General features: G+C 36.1%; 1 protein-coding gene across 4 annotated transcripts in view; it reads right to left on the bottom strand.

Moving 5' to 3' along the window:
• Nucleotides 1-25,837, bottom strand: part of DPYD (dihydropyrimidine dehydrogenase) — a 344,443-nt gene that overhangs the window by 195,817 nt on the left and 122,789 nt on the right. For all 4 annotated transcript variants that reach the window (XM_064428159.1, XM_064428158.1, XM_064428160.1 and 1 more), the window contains 2 exons: nt 22,614-22,695; nt 20,115-20,202 (listed from right to left, as the gene is read on the bottom strand). In XM_064428159.1, the coding sequence (XP_064284229.1) occupies nt 20,115-20,202; nt 22,614-22,695 (170 nt within the window). The remainder of the gene's footprint in view (nt 1-20,114; nt 20,203-22,613; nt 22,696-25,837) is intronic.

Genomic DNA, 25,837 nt, shown 5'->3' with positions numbered 1-25,837 from the left:
ACAAACTTAAAAGTAAAAAGCCATTTTCAGAGACTCGTACCTCAGGAAAAAAAAAATGAATTAAACTATATTTCAGAATATCCAAATAAAAAATTGTTGAAGGGGCAAGAAGTGACATAGTTTCTAAATGTAATCCTTGCAAGATAAAAAGATTATTATTATTATTGAGGCACCAAAGGGAAGGACACTTCACTATTTACTTATTCATTTAATCATTTACACAGATCATTTAGAACACTGGCTGAAACCAAAATTCCTTGTTGCTTAAATTTTACAAAATGGGGGAACATTTATTAATAAAGGGTAAATCATACATCCAACTAAACACATGGGAAAAAATTAACAGAACTACACATTCAGCAAATGAAGCCATGAGAAAGATGCCATAAATGGAATGCTGTTGTGACACTGAAGAAAAAAGGAAGAAAACATAATATTTAAAATTTCTGAAGCCTTGTAATTAAATGTATAGCTGACGTAATGCAGAATTTCTGACAAGACAGCAGAGCCATAAAATTTATAAAAATGCAGGTACTGATATTATAGCAACACCTTCCTATTTTCACTGCATGTAGGAATGCAAATCAGGTAGGCAGACAGCAAGCCATACTCCACACTTGGCTGCATGAGTTATTTTGATACCATGAGTAACAAATAACATTTACTGTTTGTAGCACTTTCTATTTGCAAGGTGCTACACAAACAGTCAACCCTCAAAATATCCAGGACCCAGATAAGAAATCAACATTTATCCCTGCATTGTACAGATGTGCAAAGAAATTTAAGTGATTTGCTGAGGACCATACAATAGGAGCAAGGTTGTGATGGCTCCCGGGCAGTTCACACATCAGGATTTTAAAAGGCTTGAAGAGTGCATCTTCAAGCTAGAACTTTTATGGTGTGGGAAGCATGCAGAATACTTCCTGCCTCCAACCATGCTAGTGCAAGCATTGTCTCAACACTTATCCTGCTTGCAACTGCAGCGCTGGAGGAACCAGATCACCCGTGCCCCACACAGGAATCATCCACAGGGCTGAGAGATGGGAGCAGTGTCCTTGAAAGGCCACTCTCTATGGTGTTAGAAAGGCCTGCTGGACTGGGAGAGCTCCTCAATTACTCCTCCTAAATGAGAGACAGGAATCAAACCCCCAACACCTATTAATTATTGTAAAATGCTTATTTTTGTAATTATTGTCCCTTCCTTGCTTTAAGGAGATGGATTACCTCTACAGACTGTGTCACATCATAGCTATTTTGCCAGTAGCCTGTACAGATTTGACACAGGTAGAAAGACTCTCTCATATCAGTGGGCAGCTACTACCTTTGTCTTCAGGAAAAACATGTGATTGCTAATATTAAAAACCAAGGAATAACATGCTGTCAAAGGGATATTCAGAGAGCAAATCAAAATTCACACTTAATTAAAAGTCTCCCTGTTTCCACCGACTCCACACAGAGTAGTAAGACCTCAGCTGCAGAAGCCAAGCAGGAGGTGACTCTTTAATGAAGTGCACATTTGAATGAGATGGTCATTTGGTGTCAGTACAGACAATGGCAACATTCCTTTAGGATTACTACTTTCCACTATTTGACTTTTTTTGGACATGCCTAATTATACAGCCTCTCTTACTTGTCACCTAGCAACCTTAGCTGTGATTTAATTGCGGTTGTTTTTTTTTAAATCCCATAATATATCCACTGATATAACAATATGCTTATTCTTTGAGATGAATAAGAAACATAATCAAAACTGTTGTAAAAATTCTCAGAATATACACATTTCCCCATCTTTTAACTTACTACAGCTGACCAGTTAGAAGAGGTTTTCATGTAAATACTTTTTTTTTTTTAACATTTAGATCTTACTTATTTGGTACACATGACAATATTTTATGAAGGACAGAAAGGATCAAAACTCAGTAAAGCATTTATTCTATTCAGCTGCTCTTTTTCTTTAAAGAGAAAACTGACATCTAGGTTATCAAAGGAAGAAAACTATTGAAAATGCGGCCAGAACAACTATAGGAGCTTCTGTTTTATTTTAATCCTTCCCATTTTTTATCATCTTTAGGGATAATCTGATGTCTTTCTGCTTTTATTTCCCTTATTTGCCTTTCCCCCCACTTTATGTATTCTATCTACTTTTTCTTTCTTTTTATTTCCTTAACTTTTTTCAGTTCTATTCCATTATAGAAATTTTTGTCTCCCATTTCTCTACTATGGGTCTTCTCTCCCATTTACCTACTATTTTTTTTAACTGTCCCTCATTTTGTTCAGGGTTTTCCCCTTCAGCCTTTCCTTCCTAGACACACACCACGTGCTGTCTCTGGAGCAGCTGAAAGCAAAAAGACTCAAACACAGGTTGCCTAAGGGCCCAGGGATTTGTCAGTTACAAGATGCTTTGGAGAAAATGCTTTACTTATTGCCTCAAAAATGCCAGGAGAACTTAAAGCATGTTTTGTTGGTTCTTTAAAATATAGCCAATGTGTATTTTAAAAAAATCAACAAAAGCCCCCAAACACTAACAAACAGCACAAAGAAATCCAATTACACACAACCCTCCCTGTTTTTCAGCCAAGTAGTAAGTACAGTGGAGAAGCAATACTTTGCATTTGATTATTTCAAACTGTTCCAATCTGTAAATTACTGCAAGGCATCAGTGGGGCTGTGGGACCGCCTCACTGAAGGTGTTATGATGTTCTAACAGCTTCATACAGCAGTATCTGTCCTTCACTGCAATAGTGAATACAGCGTGGAGAGTATTCTCCACCATATCAGGTATGAATTCTCCTGATACTAGTGGAAAATGCCATATATGGTAGATATCCTTAGGATTAAATTCTATATTAAAAAGATACACAGAAAATTTTGTTTTTTTCCTACATAAAGTGCTTTAAGCAGTTTTTTCTTGGTATTGCTTTTCTCCAATATTACAGGTTGTCATATGGCAAGCATTTACTCTCATACTGAAATCTCTGCCTGGTAAAATGGTGACTCTGTCTGTTGGGGTAAATCCCCCACTTGTTCCCTATACAGAAGGCAAGCTTGCCTTCAAGGAAGCCTTGCTCATACTCCAGTCATTCAGACACGACAGAGCAGGGCATGCGTAGTCACTCCAGACATTGCATCAGAGCTGTGGAGACATACCATAAATGCCAATGGAATTAATTACATTCTGTTAAGTGAAGTTTGTGCATAAGCTTTTGTGAGAACAAGACTTAATGTTGTTTTTAACATAAAAACACTTTACAGAACTCCTCCCACACTTCTTAAAACTGCATCCCTAATTATGGAGTGTGGAGCTCTACTATAAGTGATTGATGTTGTTTTGTGTGTTGTTATGGAAACAAACCAAGTAGGAGTTTCTGATTTGCGTATAGAATTTTGAGTCAGATTTTACAGTAAATAACTAAGCTTTCCAGTGTATAAGCAACAACACCATATGGCCATTAATCTCCACTGAAAGACTATGTCCTCACTTGCCACTACATGTTAAAACTAAGGTCTTTCGAGGAAGAGGGTAAAAATCAATGGACCTGCTCCATCTTGTCACTGGTCAGTGAACAACAAAATGTGGTTTTCTCAATTAAGGACAGTTTATAGGTGTGAACATCTGATAAACACATTCAGAACATTCAAAAGAAAGCAGTTTTTCAACTTGAATTGACAAATTCTGCAACTCACAGGATGTCTGCCTATACACAGGAATTTATGGAATGAAAGTGCCAAATGAATGGAAGGTTCAAATGAATGGCATATCTAAGTTAAAAGGTATTTATTTCTGGTACTGAACATGTGGGATGTGGGTACCTTCTAAACACAAAAAGAAGACCAGTGCTCCTCAAAGAGCTTCCTATACCATAAACAGAGGTTTGCAAAAAAAGATTGCAAGTACATGTAATAGCTAAAGCCACAAGAAGAATGAAAACATCAGAAGGGTATGGTTTAGTAGGAAAAACAATGTTAATTTGATGGAAGTTAAATGACCTAGGTAGACAATGATGATTCCTGTCATAATAATTTTCCATTTGTGCATATAGAGATGAACTTCTGCTCTGCATATCTGAATCCATCCCAGCGCTGCAGCCGTCCTTTCTCCTTTATCCCTTTCCTTTACACGTGTAGACTACTGCAATTCCACAAGAACCCTCTCTTTCACCAAGAGGCATTACTGATTACTTTAACTCTTACTGTGCATGCTCCTGGACTCTCTCCCTCATTTGGGTCCAATGCATGTTTGCCCCACAAATCTGTCATTCTAATATTGCATTCATTCGTTATTGAAAAATCAGTCACTTTGCCTCCAGAGGGCATGAAAACTTCCCTTACATCTCTGGAAGCAGCAGGAGAAGAATGGAAACTGCCCCAGCCCTGCCTCATGACCTCCTTATTCTGGCTTTTGATTCTGTTACTGATCCCCTTTTTTGTTACTCCTATTTTTGCTCCGAGGAAATGCAGTGTCACTCTGGTTAGGTGACAAGCTTCCTCACCCCTTCCTGACCAAAAGTCACTTCTGCCTGGGAAAACACTAATAATGAGTCTCTTTTGACATTAGATATTTATGCTGCCCTAGTGCCCTTTGCTGCATCCCTGGGTGATTTCTAACCAGGCCTTAATGTGATCCCATTAGTTATCCTCCAGCTTTGGGGACATCTAATATCCACTCTGTCTGACTGGGTACAGCCATGGATATAACCCCTACAGGCCTCTGCTGCCTCCTCCTAACCCTTACTGCTAATCCAGACATCAAGCTGGAATCTGGCTAAAATGCCCTTCTTAGTGCATAGAACCACAGTTTGTCCCTCATCTAAATAAGGAGTGCAGTGTCTTTACACAGCAGCATTCAAAAGGACTAGGCAAAATAATCAGCAGTCTTTTGTTTAGGCTTGTTGCCTGACCCCTGTGTTACAACCTTTGGGCCAAGTTTCTCTTTTTATATCAGAAGGGAAAGCAATGCCATTTAGATGGCACAGAAAATGAATCATAAAGACTTGTAAAATTACAAAGGCAGGTAATAATATTATAAGCTGCTTCATTAAGTGATATAATTGCAGTTATTTTGACAATAAAAATCCACTGAAATCAGGATTTTTAAATTCATATAAATGTAGCCATCAGGCTATGCTTCTACAATCTCAGCTGAGTACTCAATTCTCATCCAAAAGTGAAACCAGGATTGAATAAGCAGCAGCCAATGCTACTCCTCCATAGCAAGAATAACTAATACAGAGGGAATGAAATAAAAAGAGCTAGCAATGCATTTCCCCCCCAGCATATCAAGCAGGTTTTCATATGGAAGCAGTGGTCATCAATCACTACCTCATTACCAACCTGTCATCTGGGTTTAGGCTAAATGTATTCTGGCTTGCTGCCATACTAAATGTTCAATGAAACATCCTTAAGGCTCTCTACAAGTTCAGCTGAAGTCACACATGCTATACATCAAAAAGGAACATTAGCGTTATCATAGCTTAATAAATAGTGCCATTCTGGCAATGTAATCCTACGTTCTAGAGCTATCTTCCATTCCCAGTATTATACTGCTTAAGTAAACAATCTTGCTGTCTTGTGTGAAGTTTATTTAGTGATAAATGCATGTAAAGATAATTAGTCATACTGTTATAGATACACTTCCATCCCAGCTGAAGAAAATGAGCAAAAGTAGCACAGGATTCTAAAAGCACACAATGGCATAATGAACTTTATCTTGCAGCATTAGTTTATAATTCTTGCATATGGCAGTCTATTACTGAAGTCTCACTGTGCTGGAAAACAATGACAGCTGAAGGACCCCAAATCAGTGTCTTTTCCAAATAATAGTGGCTTGAGTAGAGGACATTGGTATACCCCTGGATGTAATACAGCCACTAAGATGACTGCAAAATGTATTTCAACATCTGTGACTACTACTTACTTTGTGAATAATTCCTGATTTAAGGAGGGATCCTTCCATTGAGTCACTCATTTCATGCACATTTGAAGACTAAGTCATGAATCTGTTTTCAAATTAAAAAATACCAATAAAATATGCATATATATTCTACAGTGGCAGAAGCTTCAAGAGGCATCAAAAAGTCCTAATAACAATTTTTTAGATAAATGAACCAGGTTATGAACTTTTTTTTTAAATACTGAAAAATAGTCTCAAAATTTAAGAATACCTTTTTGTCCTTGAATAAAATTCTTCTTTTGTAGACATAGCATTTGTTTTGCAAGCAGGCCCTACTATTCTTTAACCCAAATATGAGAAATAGTTCCAATATGTTCAAGCACAGATTTTCCATATGATTTTAAGTATGTTCCAGGAAACCTGCCTTGACTAATGAGATGGGCTTGTTCTATGTAAAACACATGGAACTTAAATCATGGATTCAAACCCTTACCTCCATGTGACACCCTTCCCCTTGTGCACTGATGCAAACAAAACAGCAGCTGGACCAACCCTTGAAAGAGTCCTTTTCCAACGTGTTCACAGATGCACGCATACATGAGGAAAGGTAATCCATTTTTTAAACTGAATTCTGACAAACTGAAGAGAGAGGATGTTAAATGATTCTTTGGCCTGCTAATTATATCAAACAAACACAAACTTGCTTAAACCAGGCTTCTCTTTTCCTATTCTGCTGCTTCATCTTCAAAGTCACCTAACCAGAAGTCAGTCTTCGTACAAATTTTGTTGTCTGCAGAGTCTTAGCAACAAAGACTGAATTTCCAGACTTACAACTGGAGAATGAACTTGACTTTTCAACTTTGAGTTGTATTGCTTTTTGCTTGCCTATTCCACAACCAATAAAGTTATCTTGGAAAAGTTCTCTTCCACAAAATGGGGATGATCAAATAGTTGTATTTAATGCTTTGAAAAGGTGACATGCCAAGAAGTAGTAGTAGCAGCACAGTTCTGGCACTCCTGAGAGCAGCGATAGTGTATTTTGTGTGGTTCCTGCTCAGAAATGCAAGGAAAAGCCATTATAAGGTTTTCCTCCTCCATGTTCCATTTCTGCTTATATACAAAGAGCCAGGCATCAAACTTGCTGTAAATATTGTGTACTAATACAGATCAAAATCTTCACTGTGCATTTTTTACAAAGACATTAAAAAAAAAGAGGAAAAAAACCTCAAACATGTTGCATCTAAAACTCTAACTGCATTAAACAGTTCCGTCCTTAATTGTAATCTTAATTCAGTGGCATTTTAGAGGTAATCTGCAGCACAGTGAGCCAGTTTAATTCAGAAGCTGCAAGTAATCACTAAATGAAACAGCAAAAAAGGACATTAAAAGATGTATTAACTATAGGCATACTGTCTCTGTTTAGGAAAAATAAGGGGATACAAAACCAAAACTATTACAAAGTATAAAAGCACACTACAACGGTGTACTATTATTTTATTGTGAAATTGGTGGACAACGTGCGTGGTTTCCTGCATACTTTTTACGAAAGAAGCCTGCAAATAGGCCTGCAGCAGATCTGACCTCTTCCATGCTTCACTGCTTATAGACTTAGCTGCCTGACCAAAGAATCTGCATCCAGATTTTTCAGTGGAGAAATTATCACATTAACAATGTTTTTGACAGCTTTTGCTTCTGAAGTTTCAATCTGGCTTCTAGACTAAATTACTGCGGTGTCCATGTAGCATCACTATAAATTCTAGTTATCTGCTTCTTTAGGTTTCGTTCGTTTGGATTTGGGCTTTTTTTTCCCCCTCTCCCTCTGTAAATACAAATGGGCCAGGATCCTGAGAGTGCTCAGAGGACTTAGTATCCAGCTGTTGATCCATATGTTCTCTAGGCTACCACCTGCTGCAGAGATGCTACCAAGACCTCATAGTTGGCAAGCTGCACTAACTCCACTCAGTTTGTAGGTTGAAAGGTCACTCCTTTAATGTAGTCAATTTGTGGCTTCCACATTAAAAAGAGGGAGCTGTCACTGCTGGAGCTCTGTTTTATGAAATCCAGTGACAGTAAAACCTGATGCCCTCCAATTTCATAACAGCTTTAACTGTCTAGTACATCTTAGAAAAGTAACTTCTAGGGCCTGATGAGAGGATGAGCCAACCTCTACATGAAAAAGAGAACCTTCTAACTCAAAGCTAGGACATTACTTAGGGACTCTAAAGAACTGGCTGGAGGAACAATCTGAGGACAAGATTAATTTCCTTCTCTATTTCAGATATAATATGAAAAAGAATTTAAGATAAAGATTTTTATTTTCTACTCTAACTCCCACTACATCGGACCCTGTAAGATCAAAACACGATGAAGAACAGACCAAATGCTATGAATAGAATCTACCGAAAAAGATCTTCAGATCTAAAACTTCTGATAAACAATTTTGACCCTAAGCAACTAAATATGTTTTTTTCTAGGCAGTACTAAATTACATACACAAATCAGTGTGAATTTATGTTCAAGGGACATTGCAGTGTATCATCCAATTTTACCAAAAATTGGCACACCTTTTTTAAGACCATCAGGTTATACTTTTTTTGCACAACATAAAAACATGTATTTTTTTTGACTAGCATTTATACACATATAAAAAAATCAGTGATGAATCCCAAGAAGAAAAATATTTTAGCTGTCTACTGAATTAGAACAGAAAAGTCAGAAAGTGGATAAGGTAAATACACGTAATAGGTGTAGATTTACAGAACAGCATGTATCAGAATTTCCAAACATTACCCACTACAGAGAAGTGTTCCACAGTCACTGACCCAGCAAAAGAGAAGAAATTCAGAGAGCAGATTACATTTCCACTGTCCCATACCTTTCCTGTTTCCAGAACTAGAGAAAAGGCAGTTTCTCTAATCCTGGAGTCAGGGCGCTCCAGCTTGTCTGAACACACAGTGCAGTTTGATGGAGGTGAGTGTGCACCATCATTAGGTCTCTGTGCTCCCAGCTCCACGGCAGCTCTGAACAGAACCAAGGGACATGACACCGCATCGACAGCCACTGACACACAGCACAGGATAAGGTCACTTTAAAAATCAAAGTCAGGCTAAAAGACTACCCAGCAACTACAAGACTAAATTGCAAGTACACAAAATTAAAATTTCTATCTACAAGTCATTGTTCATTTTCAAACACAGCTTGAGTGGAGAGAAGAGAATCAGACATTGGTTCACAGACATATTTACAGGAACCTTTACCAACTTTAATGACACTACTTTTAATGACTCTACAAATGAATTAGTTTTCCTAATTTCAATGTTAAAATTGCATCATTACATTTTTTCACTCCTATGACATTGCTAGGAGAATTCTTTCTGTTCACATGTACAGTTGGAACAGCTGTGTATGATACCAAATGCAAAAAATTTAAGGGATGTTCCAGCATATTAAGTTTAACCCTCATTTATGTCTCAATGATAGATGCAAAAATTCCAACTAGGTTGATTTTATGAGCCAGTTAAATGATTTGTATTCAGACCAACATTAAAAATCCCCAAAGTGACAAAGTGTACTTGAACAAAAATACCCTGCTTGTGACATATCCTTTACAAGTAATGTGTTTTCATTTTTCACATGTTGCATCTCATTTATTTTATTCAGGCACACACAGTTGAATCTACAAGATACAGTAAGCTTCCAATACCTTTGAAATAATAAATCATTTCTTACAGATGTTTTCACCCAGTGCAAGTCTGCTGCTCATTAATCAAACATTATCAGTATCTATCACTGCCCAGTGCTAAACAGGAAAGGCACCTCATTTTGAGTTTTGACTTTTATTCAATGGTTAGTCCCTGACCCTTCTACTACTGCATGCTTATTAGAAACGCCTCCTGCATGGCAGATCCTACTAGATGAAGTTTAAGAAGCGGTGTTATACAAGCAGAAGCACTTTTTCTTTAAGAACCAAAGGAAACAAAGTCAGGCAGCTCTTCAAATTGGCAACACAAATGCAATCAAATTGTCTTCAAAGCTCTTTTCTAACATCTAAGTAAAATATAACCATGTAAGCAAACTATTTCTGGTTTAGATAATTTCATATCTGAAAGGTTGAAATAAATATATATTAGACACTATGCAAGTTATATTTCATTTTTGATAAATTATTAAAATTTCATCTCAGAAAACAGTATGTAGGACACAATACATCTTTACCAGCATATCCTGGTGGGGAAAATCTAAAGAAAATGTTTCAATGTGAGTAAGAAGTTATCTGATAGAAAAATTCAAGTTCCTTTTGATCACTGATATTGGCTGAATTCATGCCAATAATGCCAAATAAAATCTGCTTTATTTCATCTGCTCTATTGGTTGTTACACACATTTTTCAAAATGCTGGAATAGAAATGAGCCACACAACTGCAAGTGCCTAGGAATGAAGATTTCTGTAGCTTCAAGAAACAGCCTGAACATTTGCCAGCAAGTACACAGTATGGCTTCCTCACAGCATTTTACAGTACTGAGCACTCTCACAGTCCTTTTAGGGCTACATTTCCATCTTCCAACATGATTTTTGAGAAGAATGAACTCAGTCAGGATGCCAATAGCCAGAGCCCAGAAGTCTCACCCTCAACAGACCATCACACCACAATGCTTCCTTCCAGTGATCTATTGTGCTGTATATGATTCATATTTTTGTTATTAACCAAGTGAAAAATTAAAGGCAATGGGTGTGCTTCAGGTGAAAAACTACTATCTCCTGCCACAGCAGCAATTCACTCAACTTTCCTTTAACTAAACATTTAGTTTGCATCTTCTACATCTTTCTGAATGAACGCTGAATGCCACACATATATCTAGAATTATTCACTCTCTAAGTCTGATTAAACATATTCCATTCTTGGCAGGTTTACGGAAGTGACAGAGCTATGATGTGTATTTTCTATGCCTCAATACAATAAAGGGCACATTCAGCACATGCAAAGGCCCACATTTGTATCTGAAAAATAAGAAATTAACTCATCAATGTAGAGTTTGTATTAAGACTCTTATGTCTCTACAATAAAGTGTGCTGACATTTCAGAACTTTCGTTACTTAGTTTTGTTGGGATTTCAGAAAAAGTTGTGCACAAAGAAGGCATAGGTTGTAATAATTAGGGGTGATTTCTTCAGATTCTGTCTACTGCAGGAAGGAATTTTTTTAATGCAAATTTCCACCAAGCTTTCTTATCAAGCAGCCACTACAGAAAGAAATGGGCAGGAACTTTAGCCCAGCAATTAGTACAGAGACCACAACCAAGTACCTTATGCTTCATGCACAGAATGGTCACTCTATCTCCTCTAACTGCAAATTTCTTTCTGCAACAGACTTCATTCAGTCAAGAACTCAAACTTTGAGTGTAAGGAGACAAGCAATAAAAAAACTGTAAACAGAGGCTATGTGGTCACCTAAGTATGTAAAGTCTTTTTGAGAACTTTTTTTGTTTTGGAGAGACTCTTATATAACTTGATAAAGTTTAACAAAACATAAATATTTCCAGATCACAGAATACGCTGAGGTGGAAGGGACCCACAAGAATCATCAAGTCCAACTCTTAAGTGAATGACCCATGACAGGCTTGAAGCCACAAACCTGGTGTCATTACCATCATGCTCCGACCAACTGAGCTAATCTCAGGGTCATAAATTTCTCACTGATAAAGATTTGGCCATCATTTTTCACCTACAAAAGATTTGTGCTGGGCCACAATAGAAGCATCAAGCCTGTGTTTACCAACAGAAATGCAAAGATGTCTAAGTCACTTAGATTGAAATAACGAATTGTGATATTTCCAATGTCTGACTACTAAGCAATAGGCTATCTATAAAATTAGAATAACTGTTTCTTTTGGAAGATAGTTCTGTTCTCATTAAAAAATTCAATGTATTAGTGAAAAAGCTATAAATATTGTATTATTTAGAAATTATCTTTAATAATGCTTAATAATTGAATTTCAATTTAAATAACAATCAGGTACTGACATTTGACTATCTACTGAAGTGTTAGAATCTATTTAAACATATGCATCAGACCCAAATACACATTTATTATCAATGATTACAAAAAAATAAAGGATCATTTCTAACAAAAATAATCCTATGAACTCTGAAGTGTGTTACACCATCTCCTATTATACCAATGGAACAGTAACAAATAAAACCTTAACTCCTCTTAGAAATGCAGTAATACACTGTAAGCTTCTACTTGGTGACTACCATTTCAACACAGTGACAATATTAACATTAAAGATTAATTAGTTGAAATCTGCTGATCTTTAAATTCTTATTATTCAAGATCATTTGAGGGAATATTGAGTTATCACAGTAGCTACTGAATGCATTTTCACTTTTTCTAATGGTTCACATTCAGCTCAGGACATTTTTAGCACAAATTAATGAACAATAGCCCAAGGATTTCCAAAAAAAAAGCATCAAGGACAACATCTGGAAAATAATTTTCTCTGTTAGATAAACATGTAATTTGTGTTAGCATAACCCAAATACTCTAAGTACTTAGTGTGCTTATTTCTATGTTAGTCTTATAAACAATTTTTATTAAAAAAATACAGTAAATTTAGCATTAACACACTGAAAATTCTAACAGTACAAAAGTCAATCTTAATTACTATATGTACCCCATACCTTATGACATCACCGAGTGTCAAATTTTGAATATGGTTTCATACTATAAAACGTACACAGAAGACTATCCCTGTGACTTTATGCACAAGGAATGACAAAGTTGATCTCAAATCTATGGAACACACCAACACATCACAGAAACCCAGAGAAATACTTGTATGCCTCTTACCCTTTCATTTTGTATTCATAAATGTATGCATTTGCATAGTTATTTTAAATTTCATACTAAAAGCAATGATATGAGTGGCCTATCTGAGAAGTATAGACTCAAATACTAAAAAAACAACTTTCAAGTATCATGACCATAGCAAGTGGTTCAAAAGCCTGGACAACGAGCATATATGCAAAAGCAAAGACACAGCAGCACAAAGATTTCTACAGCTTAGTTAAAGACTACTTGTTATAGTGCACAGGTACAATTTTCTTCTCAGACATTTGCTCCTTTTAAAAATGTCCATGGCATTAAAACTAACAAAGGGTAGAGGATGTGCCTTCCCATGAGGATGGAGGCTACTGCATTGGACAATACACTTACAGATGCTTCTGGAAGAGGAAAGATTTCCAATTAACACGTTGACTTAAATAATGTTAGATTACATAATCCGCTAAAATATGAAAAAATTAACTACTCTTAAAACAATAAGAATCAAATTAATTTTGCTATTATAGTTAGATGATCAGTTCCTCAGGCAGACTGTCCAGCATCGTGGAAAAAGACAGGAGAGTGTTTTGTAAAACATACGCAGGAAAGATTGTTATGCTAAGTAGTGTTTTGGTAGGAAAGATAAGTAAGTAATAGCAGAAAAATCTGTGTAATTTACAGGTGCATATCATAAGGGTGCCCAAGGGCAGATCATTAGTATTTTTTGAAAGTGTCCTAAGATTATTAATAATAAATAAGCCGTTTTGTGAATCTTAGCCCTAAAAGCCTTCAACTGCCTAGTGCTTTCGGTATATAGAGGAATATTCCACCAATATCCAGAGCAGTACCAAGGACTAAAGAGCTGAAATAACAGCTTACTACAAATGCCAATAGTAGAAAAAATGCCCCAAGCATAAAAATTCTTGGATTGATGTACATTGTTGGTCTCCAGAAAAGACATTGCACTGAGAATAATAGCAGGTTCAAATTCTTCCATCCTATAGCATGCAACAACAGGTTCTTTCCCAGAGTTCCTTTTTTAATGTATTTGGTTTTTAATAACAATGCTTTTTAGATTAAAGAGCAGCAGATGATAATAAAAATGAACAAGTTTTGTATTAGAACCAACTGATTGTATAATTCATTTAGAATATTATTCACATGGGACATGAAACAAGAAATGTAGTGTTAAAGAAGGAGGCATTTATTCTCCAAGCTGTGGGCCATGAGCTAAGGCTCTCCAGGAGGCAGATTACAAACAACTCCTATACTTGACTGCACAGACTTGTGCAGACCTTCTTCCTTGGGACTTCAGGCAATTGCAGCTCAGTGTGAAGTTTTGATCCTGTTTTGAACAAAGCGCAAACACATCTATCACTGGCCTTCTCATGGAATCTTTATTTTAAAAAACGTTTTTATAATTTAATTTTAATACTAGTCTAGGGGCTGTAAGGCAATTATTAAATATTTTGAATTAGCTTTGCCCAGATCCTGCCACTGCTCTTCACCATTGCTGTTCTTCAAACTCTTCAAAGTACTCTGACTTCATGACTCATCTCAATTATTTCATTCTCATTATTTCTAATACCAAAGACTCACAGCTTTTTGCAGATACATGAATTTGAATATGTCAGCTTGCAACAATAAAATACAATTTCAAGCGTTTTCCCTGGTTCTGCAGCCTTTAATATCTTTGACTGTATATGGACACCAATGCTTAAAAAGCCATTGTCACCATTTAAAATACTTAGTGAAAAGCACTTAGTTTGCAAGATTCTGAAACAGTCATCTCCCTTGTCTACAAGGGGCAATAAAATAAACCCAGAAACTATGCCAGGCACACGTTTGAGTATCTAGCTGATCATCCAACAAAATCATTCTTTCCTGCATGACCTTCCAAGGAATTATTTTTCTCCCTTTGTTGTTGTCTTTCATCCGCCTGTCTTAAAGCTTTGGCTTCCTTGCTGCAAAACCTATATAATCTATCAAGTGTCAAAATATTTATGAAATTATAAAATAATACAAAACAATAGAAAAAACTTCCAACAACAAAGCTGTTGTTGGTGATATTAAGAGGCTAAGGCTGCACAAAGTCTGTTCTCAAGCTCTGTCTTTCACCAAGGTGCACTGCCATTTACATGACTTGTTACATTACCACTGAGACAAACAGCTCTTCACCAAGGGGCCTAACAGCCTCACACAACATCCCAAACACCAAGAAACACAAATCAACTCTGAAAAGCAACCAACTAACAGATAGATCCTGGATATGTTTCCAAATAACTTTGCCTCTAAACTCCTCCTTTTGAGGAGGTAAGTGAAATTTCAGATGAAAAGAAAACTCAGAAATACAAGGTAAACCAAAACCAGAGAAGCAAGCAAATAAAAGTCTGCTCACAACCTGAAATGAGAAGTATTTTGAACATGACATATTTCCTCCATAAATGTCTGTGCTGGCCATGGGCCTACGGGCCCCATATGCAGATTTCATGTCCTCCAAATTTAGTTTATGAATCAGGAGTACGATGCACAATTTTTTCCTATAGCACAAGCAAAATGAACATCTGTTCACTTTTTGCCATGTAGGTTTATATCTGTGTGGGTGGGTGTGAACAGAGCTCTTGATGTGTAATAGTCCTCCCATCTGCACACCAGGTGGCACTGCATAGTTAATCAGAAGATAATAACAGGCATGAGGAGATTACTTACTTTTTGGGGAAGAGAGAGTAAATCAATCCCAGAGCGTTTTTTTTAAAACAAGGTACATTAATGTTTGCACTTGAAAATTCCTTTTTGTGGTGTGTAATTTCACTCCAATCAATGACATGATCTTATTATATCATTGTTTGAATGTGATGTTAATTAACTATGAATGACTGCAATTACGACAAAGGTTCATTCCACGAGGAATTTAATTTATTTTCTTCTTTTTTTAATGTACAGTTTTAACCCTTGTAAGCAGGATATACTATTTAGAATACAGTCAAACAACAGTCTGCTTAGATTTACTTGGTACACTCACCTAACTCACCGTTTCACAGTGCTTAAGTTCACGTTCACAGACGTCTGAACACCCATATACAGTAACATTAACTTCACAGCAATTCAGCAGCAGAAGATGGAGGAATAAACAAGCAATCTTCATTACTCAATGAGAAGTTAAGTAGAAAGTTAGTTTTGTAATTTTAAATCTACAAACACTGAAGTTAAAGTGTGTAAGCAATTTCTAGGAATGGGGGCGTTCGATTTTTCTTAGAAGCTTACCAAATAAAACAATACTTCAGGATATATTTTTATCTGATATTCTTAAAGGAGAATGTAAATGTTATGATAAAATATTACAGAATAAGACTAGAGGTTTGTGTAAAAGGCTGCAGAAAATATGTTCATGGTGATAGCATTTCCATGTAGTCGTTTGAATGTCACATGAAGAATGTCCTTTAAATATTTTGTTCATACATTTTTATTCAATTAAGTAGTTCTATAAAACTGTATTTTATATGAATATGTTATGTATTTTCTCCTTCAAAAAGGATTTGAAATGCATTGTGGAGTCTTAAAAGACAGAATAACAGAATCCTGTTTTCCAAAGAAGGCAGCGAACTTCTAGAAGGATGAGTAATAAAAGCCTGGTATTTGTGCATTTGCTCTGATAGCCATGACAGACACATACACGTGTTTTGGTTTGGGTTTTTTTATTGGTAAAAATCATATTCCACTCTGAAAATCCATGAAGAAACAGTAACACAAAGCGTTCAGACTGCTCTGTTCCCTGCAGGATACCCTTGGCTGCCTTCCTCTGCTGTCTCTGAGGACCATGTGCTCTCTCCTCTAGCCCCTCACCCCTCCATTGATTTCTCCTTTTGCTCTCAGCATGCTTATTCTCTGTTGCCCTGAGTCTCTACGGTGTTTACAGAAGGCAGCTACTGATGCAAGACTTTTTTTTTTTTAAAGCAAAATTTTCAAACTGATTTGTCAGTTCAGTCAAAAATCCTTCACAAACCCTTCTTATCAAAACTCAGAGCTGATTCAAGGCAGAGTACATTGAGTAATCTTTCAGATCAGAACAGGATAGGATTTTTTTTTTCTATGCTTACTTTTAGAGGTTGGTTTTAAAACTTTGACAGTTTAATTGGGAGATTTAATTCCTATTAATTAATGTTTGTGAGTAACAAAGTAAAGCCAAAAGTTTTGTAACTGGAAGAGAATTGAAATTCTAAGATGAAAACTTTAAGGCCTAATTCTTCATCTCTAATTCTTAATTAGCATTTTAATTACCCAATGAAATAAGACTAAGTTTAGAAATTGTACCTACCTATATGACAATGAAAATACCCTAAAAAAATACAGTAGAGACTCCAAGAATATTGTTCCTCCCATTGTTTAGCTGCTGCCTTTTGTTCCTTTAAAAATTATCACACATGCCATTGTCTAGTATTAATTTTGATGTTAGAAACTGAGATTCATGGACTATCCCCTAATACTTATGTTAGCTGCAAACTGAAATTGTGACTGCTGGAGAGAACCAGAAGCATGTTGTATCTCTTACATTGCCATTGCCCAGCTGGATCCTAACTGCTTAGCTAGATAACTATGAAAGCTTTTCCTAGGATTTAGTCTTTTCTGGTTCAACATAAGTGTTCATAACCTCAGATTTCACATCAGTCTTCACAGCCTAATTGGGAAAGGTAAGATGGAGGTAAGGTGTGACTCACACTGGAACGCAAGAGGTTGTCAAATGCTGGTGACACACACTGGCCACCTGCTTGTTTTCAAGTCTGGTGCAAGGTATTTTCTCAACTTTGAGCCAGTAACTAAATATAACAGACCTACTGGCTGGAGAGCATCTTTCCTCTTAACATGAACCATCATAGCCTCAATGCTTCAGTAAGCAAAGAATTGAAGCAAAGCACACTCTTTTGTTATTATTCATTTCAAATAAGTCTGTTAACCTGTAATCCTACTTTTGTGAATGTAGGAATACTTTACCTCTAACATCAGAAACACAGCAAACAGCTGATTAGAGCACACTTTTAACACCTGTCCAAACAGCTCTCACCAAAAGCCTGTGCTGTTCATTTTTCTTCAATATGGTCACTTGCTAGAATATCAAACCTCAGACACTATGTTTTACCATCGACAGAACCTGCAGTGGAGGGCACTTTCCCTACCACGCACAATATTCCCACAGGCAACAGATTTTCCCTGATGTACAACTGTGTGAAAAAGAGTTTTCAAATCTCTCTTTGCAACTCCACCTGCCCTCAGGTAGCTGGTTATTTACAAGTCATCTTCTGTTTTCTGAATCACACATGGACTTTTGTACAACCCCAACTAAGCAAATCTTGAATTCCATCTCATTTGCAAGACTAAAGGTGTGCTCTTCAAAAATCATATTGCTGCAAAAACATCCTCTCACACTGTACTCTCATCCTATCAGGGAGTTCATTTTCTTTTACACACTCATTCACTTATTTTTTCCACTAACAGGGAAAATGTAAAACTACCATATTTCTTTTCCATCAAGGTACAAATTCATTCTGAAGCAAATTACAACAAAAAATAAATCTTCCATTTTATGTAAGTATTCCATATTTTACCCCTATGATTCAGAGTAATGTTCAAATGTGGTATTTCATTGAATATGTTTGTTCAGTGGGCAATGAACACAAAAAGAAATGCAGTTCAAACTCATTATGGAGAAATGGTTGTTGCTGAGAGCTTTTAAATGCTCTATTGCTTTAATATCGTTCACTTCACAAATATGCATGTCCTCCCCCTCACCACCAGTATGCACTTTACTGTCCAGTGGCTTACACAGTACTGAAAAAGTGAGATGACAGGCAGACAGAAAGGGGTACGGAAAGGGCATCATAAATGCAAGGTAGTGTCCAATAACAAAACTTTGTAGGTACACATAATCCTTCATTAGCATTTATCCCCTCTGTTTTCTAGTACAATCAATGAACACATGCATTACAGGAGAATTATGCTTCACATACCTTCTCCTGTTTATTAAAATTCTGGCTGTGTGCCTTTACCTAGTGTCTGTATGGCTAAATGTTGTCTGTAGGTATATATATAAATATATTTCTAACAAAAAATATTTTATATTAGCATAGCTTTATAAAGATCAGAAAATAAACTGAACACTCCAATTCTATGTGAAGTGCTCAGTGGTCATTTTTGCTGACACTAAACTGAACTGTGATTCCAAGCTTCTGAGTCAGAAATGCAGAGGAACGACACTGATGTTAAAAAAAAAATGACTGAGAATTTTTTCCTAAGTGCTAGACTCACATAAAACAAATGTTTATGAATTAATCCCTCACTGGTGAGATTTCACAATGTGGTTTGAACGACACAGATGAAAACAATAAAAAATATAAGTCGCACCATTTGCCTCGTATACAATTACATCAAAATATGATACACCAGAATTCCTATACATGGAAGTTCTCTAACAATGTGAGGATTTAGGATTACATAAATCACAACACTTTGCTATCATTACACGACAGAATAGACCTGCAAAGCTTATTATACTGCATAACCAGATGGTAAACAACAGTTGTCGTTGCACTAAGAATTACATCTCTGTAATCAATAATAGGAAGGAGGAACAGTTGGACAACTTGTTTCCTATTATGTTCACTTAGGCAACGTCTAGATCAATAAAGAGCATTAAGCCTCATACCAACTGTAGACAATGCCTGCTCAACATGCCTATCATATGGCAGCAATGGGTCCAGCTGTACTTCAAAATAATTGTAAATGGATAATAATTCTAATCTAACATTAAAAAGAAGCAATGATTTGAACAGCAGAGAGGTGCAGGACTTCTCTACTATTAGAGAAGACAGACCTATGATGCCAGTTTTGTACAAGTCAAAATCAGCTTATTTTGTTAACCCACTCCATAAGAACATTTCACTCCAGCCTATCTGAAGCATGTTACACATTTTATATGGATGAAAGAAAAAAAGCAACCAAGCATGATATCACTGGCTTACATATAGACTCGGTAATTGTGTGGGTGTAGTAAGCTGTTCACAAAAATTGAAAACTAAACTTGTGTATCGCTCTAGGCCAATATGGCGATTAATTACAAGCAAATTTTTAGTTCATCCATTTTTAACTATCAAAATAAACAATAAATCAACCTGTTCAGCTACATTCACATATTACTTAAAGATCTGTAATATAAATCTGAAAATTTTACTAATCCTCTTAAGGCCAAAATTTCAGCTTCCTGATTTTTTTTCTTATATTCTATACTTCCATAATTCACCAAATTAAAGCTTTCTCCCATCACATTATTAACAAAGATACAAATTCCAGTTTATTCCTAGGCAGTCCTTCAATTTCAGTATGACAAAACATGGGACCATGAGCTCTTACCTATTCCAATAAAGACTGCCTTATAGCCATCTTCTTTCAGGGTACGGAGTGTCATTCCATCCACTGCAAGGCCTTTCTTAAAAATTATCTGAAAGAATTAAAAATTGCTTGGTAAAAAATGCAATTATAATGAAGCAGCAAATTCTGCATGGTAATTAACAAAACCTTTCAAAATTATGAATGACATAAGTTTTGATTTAGACTTGCAATTGTTAATTCTAATATAGACAAGAAACAGTGTCCACAATGCAGTAATTGGTGTTCATTTATTGAAAGAAATAACTCACAGCAATCAAAATATACCTATAATCAATGTTTCTGATCAATTGCTTTTTGCTTCCAGAAGCAAAAGCTGCAATTTTTTTTTTCTGCAGCCATTCTCCAGCACCAATCCTGCTCTGAGCAGCCACTGCCCAGGCTGAGCACCTAGAGGAGTTGTAAGTGTGAGAGACAGGGAATGGTGCTCTCTGCGTGCTCAGGAAACCAACGACAGCTGTCCTGTGCAGAGGTCATGCAACTGGAGATACACACACCTTTTGTACATCACTCCTAACCCCAAGGCCTTTGAGCACAAAAAGTGTGTATGATTCCTCTTCTGATATTTCATACTTCTTGACATAGGTATGTGTGTTTTTATCTCCACATCTTAGACTCTCTGAACCTGAATGTTTTCCCTCAGGTTTTTTATATCACATGCGATTTTCCTTTCACAAATGCAGTGCTGTTGTGTAAGCTCTCTACTTTGTGATCTTAACAGTTTAGCCTTCAAGTCACTGTGTCTTGTTTGTTATTCAATCTGCCTTTATTTCATTTAGTATACTTTTCAGGTTGGTGGGGAAAAAAGGCAGAGGTAAAATACAATTTACACTACTTAAAACACTGACTTTCTTTGTCTTTGTTAGCATAAATTTTATCAGAGGTGAAAAGTCATGTACTATTGCAATCCTTTAAACAATACAGACTCCATCTCACTTGCAACAAAAGACATTATATAAACTGTCATTACATTTTTTTTATCCTGTTGTGTACATATGTTATGAAAACCTAATGAAGGACTTTAAATAGCAATACTATTTTATGTGAGGATTCATAATACTTCTAGGGCCCAGCTCTGTAATCCTTATCCAGCTGACTAATTCTTACTAATTTCAGTGGAATTACTTGAATAAACAGCACTACTGAGCATTTACACAACACGGCACCTTCCACCACAGATTTGAAATGCTTTAAGTAAACACCAGAAAACATTTCCAGCTTATAGAGGTACAAAGCTAAGGTAGTTATTTAACCAGCTCGCCAAAGGGTCAATTGTAAACCAATGGCAGAGCTTTGAAGCAAATTTACATTGAGATTCTCTGCTGCACTCCAGAACCACAGTGGACTTGCAGGTCAGGAGGACATGGTGGCTCTACCAGTCCACTCTGGAGACCTTGTCATAACACAGAGCCCTGACAACTGAGGCTGGCAGAGGACCCCCAGGAGTCTGTGCCCAGAAATTTTGCCTGAAGATGTCTCAGTGCTCTGTTTAACACCATCCCTAAACTAAACCTCCATTCTGTCAGTCTTTTCAAGGCTTGCAAAGGGAACTTTAAAGCAGAAAAACAAACGTGTAGCACTTTAAACCTTATCTTGCATCTTACTAGCATTTTTATAAAACCCAGGCAGGATAATGTTCTCACTCAGGTCTTGTGACAACAGTCTACTGCTTTTACAAAAAGAATCAACATGAAAGAATTCAATCCAAGGATTTCTTGCTTCATGGAAGGCTTTAGTAATGTGCTAAACATGAAGTATCCTCCTGGTACTCAAAAATTTGATCCAGTGGTACATTCTAAGTTTGTAACTACTATTAAAATGTGAAACAATTTTAAATACTATCTAAATCTTCAGCTCAAGTCCTAAATTACAATAAATCGCTGTTCCCATTATCTATAAACAACACACATTTATTTAACAGAATAATGCATAACTATTGCTTTCCAAGAAGTTGAATAGACTGATATTGTTTATAACAGATGATCATGTTAACACTTTAATTTGATGCATTTTATTATAAAATTAACTTGGATGCAAGACTGTATGATAAACCATTAAGAAAAAAAATTGGGGAGAAAGAACAAAAGAAGAATCAAATATGAATGGTTTAAGTAGTGCCAAACTTGCATGAAAAACAACTCGATTAAAAAAAAATCAAATCATTCCAATAGCTACATTGAACCCCTAAAGCAATTTAGGAATTTGTTTCTTACAGACAATTAATCACATGCAGGCATTCCAGATGAGAACTATTGATTGCCCTTTTCCAAACTAGTGGCATTCAGACAGGAGACAGACAAATGCCCTGAGCAAGAGGAAGCATCTTCCTGCCTCTGTCTAGCATAGCTTTTAATCGTTCTTTACTAATGTGCATGACATTTTGCTGTTAATCTTTGGCAGAGTTCTTGTTCTTTTTTTTTTTTTTCTTTGAGCTATACATAGGCAGGATATATTTTTCATTACCTTCACTCCAAGATCCTTCATAAGCTCAGCTTCAAAATTCACAACGTCATATGGCAAACGGAACTGGGGGATTTCAGACATACTAAAATAAATAAAAAATTGTTTGTAACTATTAGGAAAACATTATTTTAAAATGTATTATTATTTGCGAAAAAACTTGTAACATACCTTAGTTAATTTGGACATATGTGAATGGAAATGTGCTGAAATGTGACTCTACTTTTTTTAATCATTAGAGTGACAAAAAAGCATTATTCATCCAATGCTAAAAATATAGGCAAGAAAGGCAGTACCTTGAGGCCAACACTGCCCACTCTTGTAGGTGACTAATTAACATAGGTTATGTTTGAATTCTAAAGGACTTCAGCTCCATTTCTTTTGTTCACCAGAATACATAAGACCAAGCTGAGGATACCCATTTAGAAAAAGACCTCGTGGCTACTGAAAGCAAAGTGACATAGCAATCTTTCATTAAGCTACCCAATAAAAGAGTATCAAATTTCCCATACATTTTTTTTAAAGTAGAACATATGCTATTTTGAGCTAGGGTATTTAAAACTGTACCTCCATTTCTACTTCATAAATTTTGAATTATTTTTCAGGATGGACAAACACTTTATCAGCTGTTGATTTCATGTCTGTTTCTTGACTTAATGTTTATTAACTGGCATTTTTTCCTCCTGGGGAAGATCAGGAATGACATCTTCAAGTTCCCAGAATCACAGAAGGTGAAAACTGCAGTGCCAGTATAGAATCTCAGTTTATATCTACTGATACAGATCTAATATATATATATATATATATATATATTTATCTCCAGTGAAATGACATCTATATATGCCAGTTCCAAATTCCTACTGTAAAACATGTTGCAGATAAACACAATGAAGTTATATTTTAGATACTTTTGTTCAATGAAGATAAAAACCTAAATATGCAGAAAAATAGAGGCTTCTCCCTAGATACTTCTAAGCTTCAAACGGTCTAATCTGTTTTCAAATTAATGAATCTGTAATATCCATAACAAAGCAGAGGCACAAGAGATTCGCTGCAGCTTATTTTACATATTGATATTGACCACACCATCTTTAGCATCCAACTTTGACAGGCGAGAAGAGTTTTATTCCTTTTAAGTTGCATCAACTTTAATTATATTGATAAGAAACTGGTGTTCTTTCTCATTTCTAATACTGCCATTTTTACACCTTTCTTGACCAGTGTGCAATAAGAAGTGCTGTAAATATCAGATATAATGAATGTGTCAATACAACTTTCAGAGGTCATGCTAAATAAAGGTGTCTGAGGCAGAAACTAATGTATCAATATGATTCTGCAACAGAGATTCAATAAAGAAATCTAATCAAAAAAGAGGAAAGTTCTATTTTCCAGGCCACCTATGAATTGGTGGGAGGTCTGACATCTCCACAATGTGCTCCCAGAACACCACTGGTTGTGTTGCATCACTGTCAGAATTTGTAAACACTTTTTTTTGCTTATTAAACACTTGGTTTTCTGCTGTGAGGTGTACCCACATGCATGCACATTAACAATGAAAATAGGCTTTTTATGAAAGTCAGCTATACATCAGTCATTTTGAGGCAATTTCTCGCAGCAGCAGCAGATGGTCTCTGACTCTGCAATGGAAAGGAAATGGGTCAGAAATGGAGGAGGAATGCAGTGGATGCAAAGTCTCCCATAAATTCACCTCAACCTCAAATGTGACCCAAGTCAGAGGTGCTTGGAGGTTCTCAGCAACCTCTAATTACTGCTGCTCAAGGTACAATTCTTTGGCCTAGTGAGAGAAATATTGTGGTACATTGTAAAGCAGTGGCACAGATAGGAGCAAAAGTAGTAAAGCTTGTTCATAGTCTCTAAGCAGGACATGGTGTGCTCAGGCCTACTCTACTACAAAGCATAAATTTTACACAACTGGTGAAATGTAGGAAAACCTGCCCATAAATATGAAAAATCCAGACATGTTCAGAGAAGGGTGGATTTATGTTATATTTAAATATCCCACCACAGAAACTGCAATCACTGGACACATTTTTAGTGTCACAATATTATGAAAATTAGCTGTGATGCAAGAAAGATCCTAATTAAAAACAATTGGAAAAAATTTTAAGAAGGCAAAAACACTGCCATTATAAACAGCTGATTCCAAATACAAAATTGATTTGGTTTTCTTAGAAATTTGCAATAGTTTATGAAGCCTTGAAAACACACCCATCAATAACCTAAATTTGTTAAAATATGTGCTGCAAAGACTTAGAAATGCAATAATGGATGACTGTTGCCACAGGCCAGCCCCCCTTCTGTTTCAAGATTAAAATAAAGACAATAGGAACTGATGCCCTTAAACCACACATGAGCATTTCTACCGTGAATGGAAGTAAAATTTGACCTTGACTGATACATGTTAAGACTCAAAAAAACGAAATACATTTTAAAATACACTCCTCGACCATTAAGGATACTAACTGAACAGGCAAAACTCTGTGTAAGGCTTCTTGTATTAGGAAAAACAACAGGCAAAACATTATTTTAAACTCAAGTTAAACAATGAAGAACTTAAGATCAGACAGCTTCAAATCCACAAGCATGTACCAAACAACTGTAGCACTGTACTACAGCACTGAAACAGCTGCAGGAAGTCCTACATTGTATTGCCAAGTGCAGCCTGAGTCCAACCTGTCACCAAAAAGAGCCTTTTTCTTATAAACCTCTTATTAATTCTGACTGCTTTACAGTAACAAAACTGATTTTAATCTGGTATTTGTAACACAACATGTGCTAACATGATAACATGTGCTACCGTACAGGTAAATAGGTATTTCACCTACTAAATTTGCAATCCTCTATGGTAACTAGTTCAAGTAAAACAGCTTCACAGTTAAATGCCTATGGATTAACACCTTGGTAATTAGGTAGAATAATTCTGAACCTCACAGGGAAAAATGCAGGCAATCAGTTCAACTTCTCCAGAACTGATTCTCTTTCTTGCAGAGCACTGAATAAGTATTTGACATTATGACATTATGGATCAATTTCATTAACCATGTCAACTCTATTGATCTCAGTGATGCTGCATTAAAAAAAAGTAAGTGCATCACCCTTCTTTCTCTCTCTTTCATTATATTCTTAATTTTTTAAATACATTGTGTGAGTGCATTTTGTACTCTTGCACACCTTACATTTTAATTTTACATTTACAATTTAATTTT

The sequence above is a fragment of the Passer domesticus genome, chromosome 7, assembly GCF_036417665.1.
Source record: "Passer domesticus isolate bPasDom1 chromosome 7, bPasDom1.hap1, whole genome shotgun sequence".
NCBI lineage: Eukaryota > Metazoa > Chordata > Aves > Passeriformes > Passeridae > Passer > Passer domesticus.
The sequence above is the reverse complement of the archived record's forward strand: the minus strand, read 5'-3'. Positions and strand labels throughout refer to the sequence as shown.